This window comes from Diprion similis, chromosome 7, assembly GCF_021155765.1.
Source record: "Diprion similis isolate iyDipSimi1 chromosome 7, iyDipSimi1.1, whole genome shotgun sequence".
NCBI classification, from domain to species: Eukaryota; Metazoa; Arthropoda; class Insecta; order Hymenoptera; family Diprionidae; genus Diprion; species Diprion similis.
In genome coordinates, this window is record NC_060111.1 from 1,409,599 (window position 1) to 1,423,868 (window position 14,270).

At 47.2% G+C, this 14,270-nt stretch overlaps 1 protein-coding gene across 2 annotated transcripts in view; it reads left to right on the plus strand.

Moving 5' to 3' along the window:
- LOC124407848 overlaps nt 1–13,919 on the plus strand; it is a 74,914-nt gene extending 60,995 nt beyond the window's left edge. The window contains exon 6 of one of the 2 annotated variants that reach the window (XM_046884379.1): nt 12,823–13,919. In XM_046884379.1, the coding sequence (XP_046740335.1) occupies nt 12,823–13,077 (255 nt within the window). In that variant the 3' untranslated portion in view covers nt 13,078–13,919. The remainder of the gene's footprint in view (nt 1–12,822) is intronic. The other variant, XM_046884380.1, reaches the window with a different exon arrangement.
- The last annotated feature ends 351 nt before the right edge of the window (nt 13,920–14,270 follow it).

A 14,270-nucleotide genomic window follows, 5' to 3' on the forward strand; every position in this document is an offset into this window, starting at 1 on the left:
GGTATATAAGGATCCAGCCTCGACGTCGTCGTCGTAGTCGTCGTCTTCGACTCGAGATCGCATCGCTCCTCGTAACTGAGCGTTGTCAACAGATCGTTAAGATTTACTTTGCCGTCCTCCTCCACCTCCTCCTCCTTCCTTCTCGGCGGAGGCGGCTGCAGGTGTGCACCTCATGCGACAGTCTCCGGGCTCTTCTACCACACGGAGTTGCGGCGTGCGTGAAGAGGAGCCCCCGAGGCAGGGACTCTGTGTCGTATATCGGTGACTCGAATCGTCATCCGTCATTGCCAACGTTCACTGTGACGTTCATGAAGTGCTTCTTGCGCGGCAAAAGGATTCTTCACGAAATCTTGCTGCGCCGACCCCCGACGGTGAAAGCACCGAAGTCCGGTAGTTAGACAACCTTAGATATTATATGTCAAATTCTCCAATAGCCGGACTCTAGGAATGTTTCTTGGACCCGTGTCACACGCGTGTGGATCACAAAGCGTGCTCTTTGTTACCACCGATGGTTTCTGCAGTCTGCAGATGTACTTTACTCGAGAAACCTCGGGTCGCGACTATGAGGCGAACAATACCAGTTTATCATTCGCACGGTTTACTCGTAGCGGCACGTGTGCCACGGCGGCGGTGTTATTTCCGTCGAGGAAACATAAGTATAAGTAGCGTTCATCATGCTACCGTGCAGCAAGAAGAACGCGCCCGCTGTTAAGCGTGCCACGGAATATTACCTCGACGTTGCAGTTCTTGCCTTGAAACCGATTTGTTCTTGTTCGTACATATGGGAGGCACATCATGGAGCCATGGGATCGGGTCAACGAGGGCAGTGCGTGGGTCGCGTCACTTGCCCGATGGCAAACGATCCGCAAATATCTCTTCGAGACCGCGTACGGCTTCAGGCTCTCCTCTCCGCCCGGTAAGAACCTAAGTTTTAAGCACCGTCTGGAGCTCTCTTCGGACATGATTGCATTTGCATTAAACACGCTCACGGCAACGCAGATTTATCTGTCCTAGGGTTTATTTATTTAGAGTTATGGCAACGCTGAGTCAGTCCGACCCCACGGCGACCGATGCCGACCAATAACGTATGGTAATGCGGGCTCGATTGATTTTTCTGCTTTTATTGCCTTCGTACTTGTGTTCGTACACAACTGCCGCGGTACCGTCTGTAAGAGGATATCATCCAGTACCTTCCATTTTTCTTCTCGTTTCGAATATTTCACGACGTTACTCAGAATCATTATTCTTCTATATTTCGCTTAGAGCTAACTAATAATTGGTGACACACATAATCTTTGGGACCGATCAGTTTCTATAATTATTGATATAATGAAACCGGCTATAAATCCGTTCCTTTTTTTTATATACATGTATACATATATAAACTGTTTATAGTAACCGTTACCAATTTCCGGAGACTTTCAATGCCTCGACTGTAAAAATCGGCATCGTCCTATAAGCATCAGTACGTGTTCCACACGCAACGAGCGCGGTAATGTCACTGGATAACGAATCCTTCGAATGGAAAGAGCTGATAGATACAATGGTTGAGTTGTGAAGGTATTACCGTTGATTTTTGTCTGTGGTAACAGCACGGATAATACCTAATACCTTGCCAGTACTATCGAGGGCCGCAATATACTTGCTGGAGAACATGACACTTTGTCATATTTATAGAGTCTCTGTTGCAACGAGTAGGTAGGTAGGTAGGTAGGAGGTAGGTAGGTAGATACCTACGTCACGTTCGAAACGGGGCTGTTCTGCTGCAGCCGCCTTCTGTTCTCGTAGTCACCGCCGGCTGGCTTGCCAGGCAGCGTGATTTGATCTCGCGTAAAATGTGATACGGATTAGACAGTTTATATCTCACTCCGCGGTCGGTCGGACTGTTTAGCTGCATGCTGCGGCGTTATGCCTTCCTACCTTCTCCTCCTCCTCCTCCTCCTCCTCCTCCTCCTCCTCTTCGGCTTGTGCACCAAGGTATATTGGAAAGGTGGACGAGCGGAGCCTCGCGCCTCTGACTTATGGCTACGGTGCGCTACAGTGGCGCACTAGATGCGATTCCCCGGTACCCCAACTAAACAACTCAGCGGAGGATTGCCGGCTGACACATGTGTGTGGGAGACTCCGGCTCGTTACGTCACGACGATGAGATCTGCCTAGCCACGTACGTCACCTCTTGGACCGAACTCGAACCGACTCCTCGAAAGCTGCACTCGCATTCTTACATGTACCTGCAGAGTTTCTTATCCACCGTATAGTGTGTGGGTATGAGGTGAGAAGAAGAGGAGAAAATCTTTGAGAACAAAAGTACGAGTATATACACACACGTAGATATGTGTGTCTTATTTTCTTTCGTACAACGCACAACTCGAACTCTGACGGCAATCATAGCTGGTCACGGATCAGTTGGCACAGAATATATTCATCGTCTTACACGGATTCTGCATCACGCATGGAGTTTACTGACTCGAGTGACTTTTTTTTATACCGAAGACGAATCCGCTGACAGATGCTGTCTATCGATCACGTCGCATTTTCGAGAAAATTGGATTTGAAAAAAAGTATCCATTTTTACTCTAAGCAGTGAATGACAATGTCGATGATCTAATGACTCGGGCCTCGCCCGGAAACTTTCATTCGAGATTAATTGGTTGAGAAAAAATGAAGCATCTTTTTGCCTCGGGTTTTCGGATCGAAGATACCCGGGAGACCGGTAACCGTCAAGTGTAACGGGAAGAGCGATGAAGATCACAAAAGGAATGACAACGATGTGAACCCGGTGTAGGCCGGACACGAAAGTGCGCGACATCAGTTCGGGTCACGGTTGACCGGGAGTCGGTGAGCGTGAGCAAAGAGTGCAGAGAGGACGGCACGGCGTTCACTCCCTTCGTTGAGAGGATCGAGCGATCCTCTCCGCTGGTTCGACATGGAGTACAAAGTTAATCAATTAGGACTGAAACAACGATCCGAGTCAAAGAAGTGACCAGCGCGCAGCGTCTTGAATCACGTACGCCGATGTAGCGCCTGACGGAGGAGTGACCGGACCTCGCCTCTTCGCGAGGTCTCACGATCATACGACCCATTTATGTCGGATTAACCGCTTCCTAAAGACCGCTTAAAGCTTATTCGGTTCGTCAGAAATTGTGAATCGGCGTTTTCGAAACCGTCTCGAGAACACCGAGACCGATCGAAGAAAATGAAGGATAAACTACTACGAGCCGGTTCCTTAATTCAAAAGCCATTCTGATATAGCGATTTTATCATGGGTACTCGTCTGCTGTAAATACTGCAACTCACGATTCCGAAATATTAACCAGACGTCTTGGACAACCTAGATCTTCATGCAATGCTTGATCGCGAGCGAATCATTGGATGGAGAAAACTGTGGTTTCAATTTATGGAACTTTTTCACTTCCTTCCTGTGATACTCTGAAGATGAAATCCTTGTATGGCGGTGAGCCGAAATGCAGCAGAAGCATTTGGCAAAAGGTCGGTTCAAAGAACCCATGATGGGGGAGGGGGGATCCGACGACCAAACTGTCGGAGAACTTGTTGTGTCTCGAAAGATCAAAGGCTGCCGCGACTCACCAGGGCTCCGTTTAAAACGCCGTTGGTTATTCTCTCTGTTGGACAGTAGTACAAGGTGTCGCCAGAGTTATTAGCGGCGAACAAGCAATTAGTTATTTACATGTCTACACGCAAGTCTTTGAATGATACCGCGTTTACATCTCTTCAAAGGGGCAATTAAATCCTCGTTGGTGACTCTCTAAACACGATGTGTGCACAAGCACGAGATATTTAAAAACAATCAAGACGAAACGGACATGCTGCATGATTTCGGTTATATATATACTACTATCCGGACAAATCTAGACAAAGAGTTTCCTGCACCTCGACGCCGAAGTCATTTCTCCGTAATTATCAAAATTCAAGTGATGTATAAATTATTTTCAAGCATCTCACCGGGATTCCACAAATGTCTTCGTCCGTTAGTAGCTTATAATCAAAACCTCTTCGACCCAAGATGTCTTCGTCGGCATTTACGCAACACCTGCAGCCTGGAATCGTCCGGTCTCGGGCAACCTTGCGTTACTTTTTATAGTCTCGGGCGTAGGTAGCCTCCGTGACATTATCCCCGTCGCTTTTATACACACGTGAACGATCGGCTCACCGGTCCTCTCGTCAGGCACCAAAATGTCAGTCTCGCGTTCGAGGAGACGGTGATCGATGTCGTTCAGCCGCTAACTCTCGCTACTCTTTCGGTGCCCCACCCGCAGCACAGCATCAGGCAGATGAGAATCAGGATCCCAGTTACAGTCGACTCCGTCGTCCGCTTGCAGCGATAAGCGATAGCGCTGCAGCCTACATACCAACGCCGAAGACCACCACCACCACCACTTCGCTCTGCGTTGTTTCCTGGATCGTCCCCGCGGACCCCGCCCTCTCTTTGGATCGAGAATACTACCGATCCTATTGTCAACTCGACCCCCTGGCCAGAAAGCATCGCCAACAAGCTCGATGAATCGAGTAGCTGGTGTATAGGTACCATCCTGGTGGCGAACAACGTGTAACTTGGGATGATATCTTGTATCGCTTTGTCCGTCGCCGTCGCAAAGCAGTCTATGCGCATTTTGGTACGGGATATCGGTGCGAATTTCGCATTCGTGAAATTCCACGGCGGTGCAACAACTGTTGGCCGTCCAAGGTGCTGCGCATAGCCCGGACTCACGTGCCTACCAGAGTAGATCTTGCCGCGATATCTATCCAACCTCCCGGAGGTCTAGTCGCCGTGCAGAGTACGGTCGCACCACATGTCGAGTACCCGGGTTCACCTGAGGTCATTGCAAGGTTGCCTTTCAAGACACACCAACCAGCCCGAGTCTCGCCACGCCACGCCACGCCACGCCGCGCCGTGCTTGCTTCGCACTCCGTCGCACCTAGCCGCCTAGCTCTTCTCCCTCCTAGGAAGTATACCAGCATCCAGATTCCTCCGCGTTTCTATCCAACATTCAATTCACCCCCCGCAGTATTTACGTGTGGTCCCCAAACACCAGTTTCCGGTGCGTTAGCACTTCTCCTACCCTGAAAATCAGGGAGATTATATAGCAAGAGCTCAGGAGTGTCTGTATCACTGGTATCAGCAGCATTTCGATCTCTCTATCAGTCTGAAGAAATGTCAGGCAAGTAAAAAGCGCCAAAAATTCTACTCCTATTCTGAGAATGTGCACCCTTACTGTGAGATGACGATGAAGTGATCGGGATAGCAGGAATTTGTATACGTACCTTTGGTAGGATATAACGAGCATCGTATAGTGATGCTAATTGAAGATGAGAAGAAAGAGAGAGAGAGAGTAAGAAAAAAATGTATAAAAAATATCGAACGAAGCAGCCGTCGGACAGTCGGTCCGAAGGTAGCTTCTGGACCCGTTTCAAAAGTCAATCACTTTTATCGTATGATCGACGAACGGAGAGAAGCAACCGCGGTCGAGTCACCCGGATGGATGAAGCAAATGGTAGCCGCTCATTGTCGGAGACAAATCTCAATGATCGGCGCTGATCCTTGTTGCGGCGGCGGGGTGGAGGATCAGGAGAGCTTAGGTACGTCAGCTCGTGAGTAGCTCCCGATGCAGCTTCTCTCGTCCATGGGAAACTCGGCTAAAGGTACCTGTACGAATGTCTTGTATGATAATAATACATTTAACTGCTATTCAGCGCGATCCGATGTGGGAACACGATTCGAAGGAAACCGTGTTCTCGAGCACGCGGTTGTTCTACGAGGTTTCTTCAGCCTATGTTCTTCCGTGTTTCTACTCGTCGCCTACTTCACCACTTTCTGCATCCCGTTCTCTCGTCCACGTCGTATATTGCCACGTAATGACTCCATGTGTACCGCAAGGACGTTTACAGGGTGTCCAGTGACCTGAAAGACTTGAAAATCTTTTGGAATTTCTCTTAGGTGCAGTCTTGTGAAATATGAAATCGTAGAGCTGATGATTGGAATTCCACGACTACTTACATTCGTTTACAACACATTCCTACATTGTGGAATTTTGCGTTGTATCTGGCAATTTGCTACGGCTTTGCTTATGGTGTAAATTTTCACAGTCCAATAACGGCTGGAAATTTTCTTCTCTACACTCGAATTGTACATACAGATGAGAAGAATTTTTATTCGCTCAACCGAAACGAGAGAATGGAATTATCTGAGGAGAATTGTTGTGCCTACGAATGCGGAAATAATCGGTACCAGAACTGAATCACGGGTGTTTTCGTAACGGATAATCGCGTGCCGAAGATGTTCTAACCCCTAAACGATGGTCATCGCACGTTTCCGGTGTGCAGTTTGCTCGGGTTCAGGTGCCTCGGTAAATATCCTCGTCGCATGCAGACCGGCGCGACGGTCAGTTCGTTGGTCTAGAATCAGGGAACCGGGAGAGGCACGAGGCGAGCCAGCAACCAGGCCAGATCATATGAATAAGACGTGTTCGCGAAAGCGTATAGCTGCTTCATTACCAGGAAACCAGTTAGTTATGCTAATGTCAACTTATAAACCCTTCATTACTGCTGATGAGCAATTAATACGCCTGACTGCCCACCTGCTCTCTCGACTGCCCTCCCTTCGCTCCGCTAGTCTTCGCTAATGTTCTTTGAATGTCCCTCAATTATACGGTGACAGGGACCAGGGCGAAACGACTCTTCTTTTTCCGCCGTTCAACCACACTCACTGCCTGAACTGCACTTCTCTTGAAAACGATCGTATTCATGTCTCACTGAAAAGCTTCTTACAACTGGAACGGTTGCATGGGTTCTCATAACATTTGAATCTTTGAGGCTTGTGAAATCGATGCAAAAACATTTTACGCGGATCATCGTTTGTCCGTATGTATAGGTACGATTGGATACTAGACGCTCGTCCTTACGGCATTTGCTGATAAATTTTCAACGTGCACTTTTTCTCGGTCCGGGTAATATTTTTTTACCGTCATCGGAGTAAGCACACCACGTACGTGGTAACCGCGAGCAAGTGAGACACGGATCTGGATTCAGATCATTACGCCGAAGTAAAACTTGAGCCAAGCACCGGACGGACTGAGGTGTAGTCCTCGTCCTTGTGTTCCATTTGCTTCAGGCTGACGTGCCGACGACACCGACGGTATAATCGGGAGAATGACTTCCTCTAGCAGAAGCTGAAACGCCTTAGAGAGTCCTCGTTATCGTTGCCCCTCTCTTTATGGCTTAACTTTACGAAATACGTTGAAGACCGTGGAATTCTGCTCAACTGATTTAAAATATAACCTTTTACCAAGGATCCACCTCGGTCGTAAATACAGATATTCGAAAGAAGAAGAGAAAAAAGAAAAAAAAAAATGGAAATTAGGAAGGAAAAAGAATTGTCAACTTTGCATGCATTACGTGGACGTATAAAATAAGGCTGAACGGGCGTAAAATGTTAATTATTTCAAGGCTGTTGCAGCGTCGGGGTCGGTCGAAAGAGCAACAAAGAAACGAAAAAGGTAACCAATAAATAAAACGACAAAACAGTCGAGAGGATCGAGAATACGTGGGCAGATGAGGTGGTGCATAGTAGCGTGATTTAAAAACTGAATCAATTAACATTTCGCCGGTGGTGTGGTGCCGCATATATATATATATATATATATACATGCATACGAAACCTGCGTACCGCATTAGCATATTTATACTTCTTAAATCTCTAGAGAGTCCCGTCGCCGGCGCGGCGTGTGTGTCAGGATATCGTGGGTCCCGCGAGCGAAGAAACGTTCCAAGTTCATTAAAACAAGAAGATGGAAGATGAAGAAAAAGAAAAAGAAGAAGCAGTCGAAGAAGACGAAGACGAAACCTCAGCGCGCCGGCACACAAATCGTCGATCGATCGCACATAATTTTCTCAAGGCAATAAATACGGGCCTCCGCCTCTATGAGTTCGGCTTCGACCGACAATCGATAGCCGCGGACGTACGTCGGAAGCTGCGCACCGGCTCCCGGCTTCTCACCGCGGCTTCTCTCCTGCCGCCCGTCACCCACCGATCCCAGATCCGATCGAACCGGAGCACCGGGAACGCAGGCCTCTGGGCCTCCGGGCCCCGGCAGCACCGGGATGTTGATCTGGTTAGGCCGGTGCCAGCGGCGTATGCGGTCCGCGTCTCCCACCAGCCGCCGTCGCGGGGCGTCGCGGGGTGACCTCGGCAGGGAGTGGCGGGTCACCGGTCCTCGAGCCGATCGCGGCGGCGTCGTCGTCGCGACGCGGACCCACCCGACCCAGCCAACCGCCGAGGGCCCAGGGGCCCAGCCCAACCTAACCTTAGGTAACCCCGTTTCGCCGACGTTCCTGCAGCCGACCGCTTCCCGGGCCTCTGATCCAGCTGCACCAGACGCTCTCGCTTAGGTAGGTGTACCTGTGTGTTCGCCGCTGCTGACCGCTTCGCGGTACTTTTTGCACGGCGAGATCGACATGCGGGACCTCGCGTGCACGTCGTTTGACATTTTCACAATACTTTTTGTTACCCCCCTGCTCCGTCTGCCGCTTCATCTCCCTTTTTCTTCTTCCGAGCCTTTGCGTGTCATTCAATTTCTTCCAGCTTCGCTCCATTCGCTGAACTTGCTCGCGAAACGGGTGTAGTACGCAGGTTTGACTGAACTACTGTGCGTGAACTATTTCAGCAGATATTGTTCCGAGCGCGGAGAGAGCCTGATGATCGCCATATCCTGTTGACCCCCATTTCCTGAGACAAATCTCACCGCGGTTAAATTTACTGTCTTGGCTGCTTTCCAATTTAACGATTTTACACACCTCTTGGCATGCTAGGTATAGCTGCGAATGTTATGCTACTGTGCGTTAATGCGTGTACCTACATAGTCATTTACAGATTAAACTCAGATGGCCAGTCACCTGGTGTATTTAAAAGTGATGGAAAACCTCAGGGTGATTCGCCTCGAGAAACACAAAATTCTCGATATCTCATGTATGTTTGATGTATCACATGCGAGGCTCTTGAGGACTTATTATAATTGCTCGAGGACACCATGCGTGCGAATAACGAATTGGAATTCTGGCCATCACGGTGTCCTGCGCGACTATAGCGCAGCACGCAAAGCGTTGTTTTTCAACTTTATTCTTGGTCGTCGTCGTCGTCTTCTTCTTCCTCTTCTTCTCCTTCTTCTTCTTCTTCGTATTCTTCCACTTCAGTACCAACCAATTACCGTTCCTTAGAGTGCCATGTTGGATTTTGATTTACGCTTAGTGGCAATCACAGGCATGTCCTTCGACTCTTCTTAGATTTACGTATGCCTCGACACGGTGACTGTTTCACCCAACGAACGACTAAAAAGTTATTACTTATCGCTTGAAGAATCGCACGTTCTCCCGTTTGAAATAACTGGAATGAAATTGTGCTCTTCCTGGCCGTAACGTCAGCATCTACGTAATTGATGTGACGGGTGGTAACGCGCGGAGATGAACGAGTAAAATGTCGGAAAGGTGTTTCAGACTTTTCAGAAGAACTTGAACCATCCAGATCGACACGTAAAAATGGATTACTAGATTACTCCCTCCCAAATCCCCTTCAACTGCAGGACCGACCCAAAAATGAAAATTCCGGTCTCTAACCAGACAGCACGTTCGAAAAGTTATATCTTTATTTCATAGAGAACCGCAGTATTTGCGAATGATCGAAAGAGATTTCGTACGGTGGTTTCTATAATTCGTCCGACAACCGGTCTGCACTGACGCATGAATATGTATATCGATAAATCTGTCGATCCCAGGTGAACCCGTTGATTATTTTAACATTCCACTCCACTCTACTCCCGATGGTCACTCGGCGCGTATTTTACAGTAGACGTGTCTTGGAGGCTTGGGGGCTTCTCCGTTTGTTCGAGAAGCAGGCTGAAGCGACCACCAGTTGAGGCTGAAGAGCGGGAGCCACGCCACGCCAGGCCTCTGCCGAGTAAAGAAACCCCTTGAAAACTAATACGATAGGTTCGCGCCGCGACGGCGAGGGTCAACAGCGGACGTAGTTGCGGTCACAGGGATATATCATCTTCGTGCTGCACCGCGGGCGACCCGGGAAGACAACCTGTATTTTCTCCACCCAGTTCCAAACTCCACAGGCTCGGGCTCCGTCCCGAAGACCCCCAAGCGTATGTTGCGGACGACTTGGTCGGCATCAATTACTCCTTCTTCAAACACGTTATTAGCAACTATCGTTCCATAACGCCATAACCTACTCGCGAAGATCAGGATAACCGAAATGCCGACCCGAGGCGACCTGACATAGAGTTCAGCGTGTATGCTAATCGAGGAGGAGAGAGGAGAACTCCTTTCCACGTAGGTGTCTGAATTCCGAATTCGTTGATTCATGTTCGGAACTGGGTCCATCGGGACGCGCATAAGGACGTAGCAAAATCTCGGCGAAATAAACCTCGCTTAATTCGCTAATATTCATTCGCATGTACAAGAAACCCCCGTCATCCTCTCGCTAATTGCTCGCCGCTGCATGGCGAGCTCCAGTCGTACAGCTCGTACTTAATTGCCTCTTATAACTTCTCTCGCAAAAAATGCTAATGAATCTCCCTCCGCCTCTTCATTCCTCCCCAACTCGCATCCGTATCTCATCTTCTTGCGGTGATCTATAAACTGCGACATCTGATACGGTCGTTTCTACCCAGCATTGAAAGAATCAGAAGGACTGTTTTCAAAATTTTGCAAGTTGTTTTGTCATGACAAATACCGAGATATGATCGACTCGAAATCACAGTTAAAGAAAAAAAAAAAAAAAATCACCGCGAACCAAGTTTTATGTAAATCTGACCGGTAATAAATCAGTTGACCAAAAGATCGGAGAAAACTAGTATTCGACAAATCTTTTCCGATGAAAAATGTCGGTTTCAAAGGATAACAACTATCTTGTAGATCGTAAAGCTCCGTTAAAGCAACGCCCGCAAACAACCCATCCGAGGTTGGATATCGTCTTACCGCTGAATCAATTCCGGTCGAATGGTTCGGTCCCTGCAATCGATGGCCACCGCGACCAAGGATGAGTTATATAAAACGAAACCCTTATCCAGTGCTTTTATGGCGCAGTAATTAGCGATCACTCGAGCTGAAGGCAGCAGCACCTAGAGAGTAACCGGCAGCATCAGCATCAGCATCAGCATCAGCATCAACATCATAAACACAAAGAGGTCGAGACACGCGTGCTGTGGAGACCGGTTGTGGGCTGCTCGATGCCGTTCGTGCGTATGGCCTAGCCGGAGAATAAGAAGGTTGGATCGGAGAAAGAGCGACTGTATCGCGTATGCCCACGTAAGTTGGTAGTTGCGTGCAGCATCCGGCGGGGTTTGCTACAACACCCGGAATATTTCATTCATAACGAGTGTCGGTGCGTTGGTAGCAGTTGGTAGGGTCTCGTCGTATTCCTCGAAGGAAACGAGGAGCAGGTCAACCGGCTGCAGCTCGATCACTTTCCAGCATCCGTGAGTGCTGTTCCTTCTAATTGCCCGGCTGGTACTCTCCTCTCGAACGGATCCCCGGGGCACTCGTATCCTCACCCCGCCCCTGCATCATCCCGACTGCCCACCTCCTGCCCCCAGGTGAATGAAATTGTTCGGTCCTCTTTCTCCGGCTTGAAGAAATTTATTTGCCACCGACGTGTGTTGCTGCCTCACGTGAATGTATGCCTTGAGAGATGTATCGCGTGTCCCAACCGACCGACCGTCCTTCTGTGGTCTATTCAAAGAGAAATTTCACCCGGTGTTGGTATAAATGCTGACGACGCTTGATGCTGCGCCGCGTCTCGGCGCTGCTGTTTTCGATGTCGATGCCCGTCTTCCCGCACGATTGTTATTAACTGCCAAGACCGATGGTTTGTTATTATATACATGTAGTGTCTGTGTGCACGATGTGGGTATTGCAGGATCGCCTGAGACGATATTTTTAGACGTTTAATTACAACGTAGACACACTGCAGTTCTATACGCGTTGTTCATCACTACGTACGTACGTAATCACAGTTGCCGTCCTACGTACGTTCGAATTCATCTCGAATACCAGCATAAATTAGCAAGGGCGTTAGCCTCGGCTTCTTTTTGACAAAACACGAAAAGAAATAGGATTTGTTGAATCTAGCAAATGGATTTATAAGTTGGTTAGCAAAATCATCTCACTTAAGTCGATTGAAATTCACGCCCGTTTACTTAACATCGTGAACCATTATGCAGATCAGCGTTTATTCTTGTTTTTTTAAAAATTTTTTCACGGTTTCACTCAATTTGTTATATCAGTCCCAGACAAAAAAATATCGCAGTTCAAATTCTTTATGTTATGTGTGCACGAAGCCGGATCTATAAATATGAATGTACACATCGTAAATTACTTGGGCGTTTCTCTGTCGAATTAATGGGATGGATCGAGAATGGAGATACTAGTCAAGAACAAAAATACAAGTTTGTAGAGCAGTCAAAGTTATACGTACCTTCAAACTTGTCACACTGAATAAAAATATTATAAAGTGGTTCCCAGATTAACATCCAAAGTGAATAATGATATGCGAAAGAGGTTTAATAATAATTTGTACTTTTTTCCAAATATTAGAGTTAAATTTCAGGATTAGTCATAACTTCTATCTGCTTATAACGTAGAATGAACAATTATTAAATCATAATACAATATATAAATTATTTATCTACACAAATAATTTTCATAATACAAACAGATAGAAAAAGCAATCAAATTCAGCCAGTTTGATTATCCCCTTCTCTTTTCTACTGAACTAACCACATGTGCTTGATATTTATTTTTCAGAACTTCCGGGAGCACCGAATAGACGGCGCTGCGCTTCCGCTTCTTTCCGAGGACCACCTGACGGGTCCAATGAGAATGAAGTTGGGCCCGGCACTTAAGCTGCGGGCACTTCTTGCCCGGAAACTCGGGGCCTGCACGGTTTGTCTGCATTGCGCCCATTGTCACCAGACCCCGCTTCCGGCGCTGAGCGCCGCGGCGGCGGCGGTGGCGACGACGCAAACCCCCGGAAGGCGGCCGAGCAGTACCGGAAACTGACAAATAGCGGCGGAGACTCCGGGGCCTGAGGTCGATCTGAACCGAGCCCTGAGAATAGAACGCCGGGCTGCAAGGCCCGTCCGAAAACCGGAAGTCGTCTTCAAGAAGCCGATAAAGCAATGACGTCGGCTCTCTTCGAACTCCGCGATCCGGAGACTCCGCCATTTATATTTTTTCTACTCACGTCTTCACTTCGAGCAATCCCCTCCCTCCACACCGATCGAGCGTACTTCAGAGCTACACGTATCTGTTAAACTTCGAGTGATATATTTATTGAGGTACGGACTTGACTCTCTCTTTCTCCCTCTCTCTCTCTCTCTCTCTCTCTTTTTCTCTCATTAGTAAAAGACGTGTTAGGTTTTCTTTTTTATTTTTTATCTTCATTTCCTTGTATTTCTTACGAAGTCCGCCACCCGCCGTTAATTCAAAACGATTGTTATGTTGATAAATAATTGAAGTGACACTTCATCGCTTGATATTTTAACTTCAATATTATATAGTCTTTGTGTCAAGTTTGTTGTTATTCAGTTTTACGGGTGAAAACTGTGCCGCGTTAGTTCAGTATTCAAAATCACGTATACGTCCGAGTTGTTTGCGATGAGTTTCAAAGACTGCATCATACAGCAATTGAACTGATTTCAAGTATATGATAATTGATCCTTAATCTTCGTGACGAACTACTCAATCATAGTTTCGAGTACAGGCTGTCGTACTTTCTCAATCGCCAATAGTACTTAACGTCAAAACGTGAACGTCGGAGTTGAAAAAAAAAAACGTAGCCCTACTTTTGCACTGAAGGCTCGTTAACTTATAGTTTTAACTCACCGTTGATAATTTTTATTCACAACTTTTACCAAATCACTACTTTACTGGGACAAGTGACGGTAAGTTAAAATTTTTCGTAATAATGAAAACCGGACGAGAAACAAAATCTTACAACAATATTAAACGAATCGTGAACTCTACTAGCATGTCTTCATATTAATATTGTAAAATGCTAACAAATATTAATATGGTATATATTTTATGGACATGGTTTCACACATGTTGATTAGAAACATACTTACCTGCTAGATGCTACAGTGCCTTGGGGAGAAAAATTTGTTTGTTAAAATCGATCCTAAAGCGTTAGGTTAGGAGCGCAAAAATTGTACAATAAATATTTATACACATATTCATATATCTGTATATAT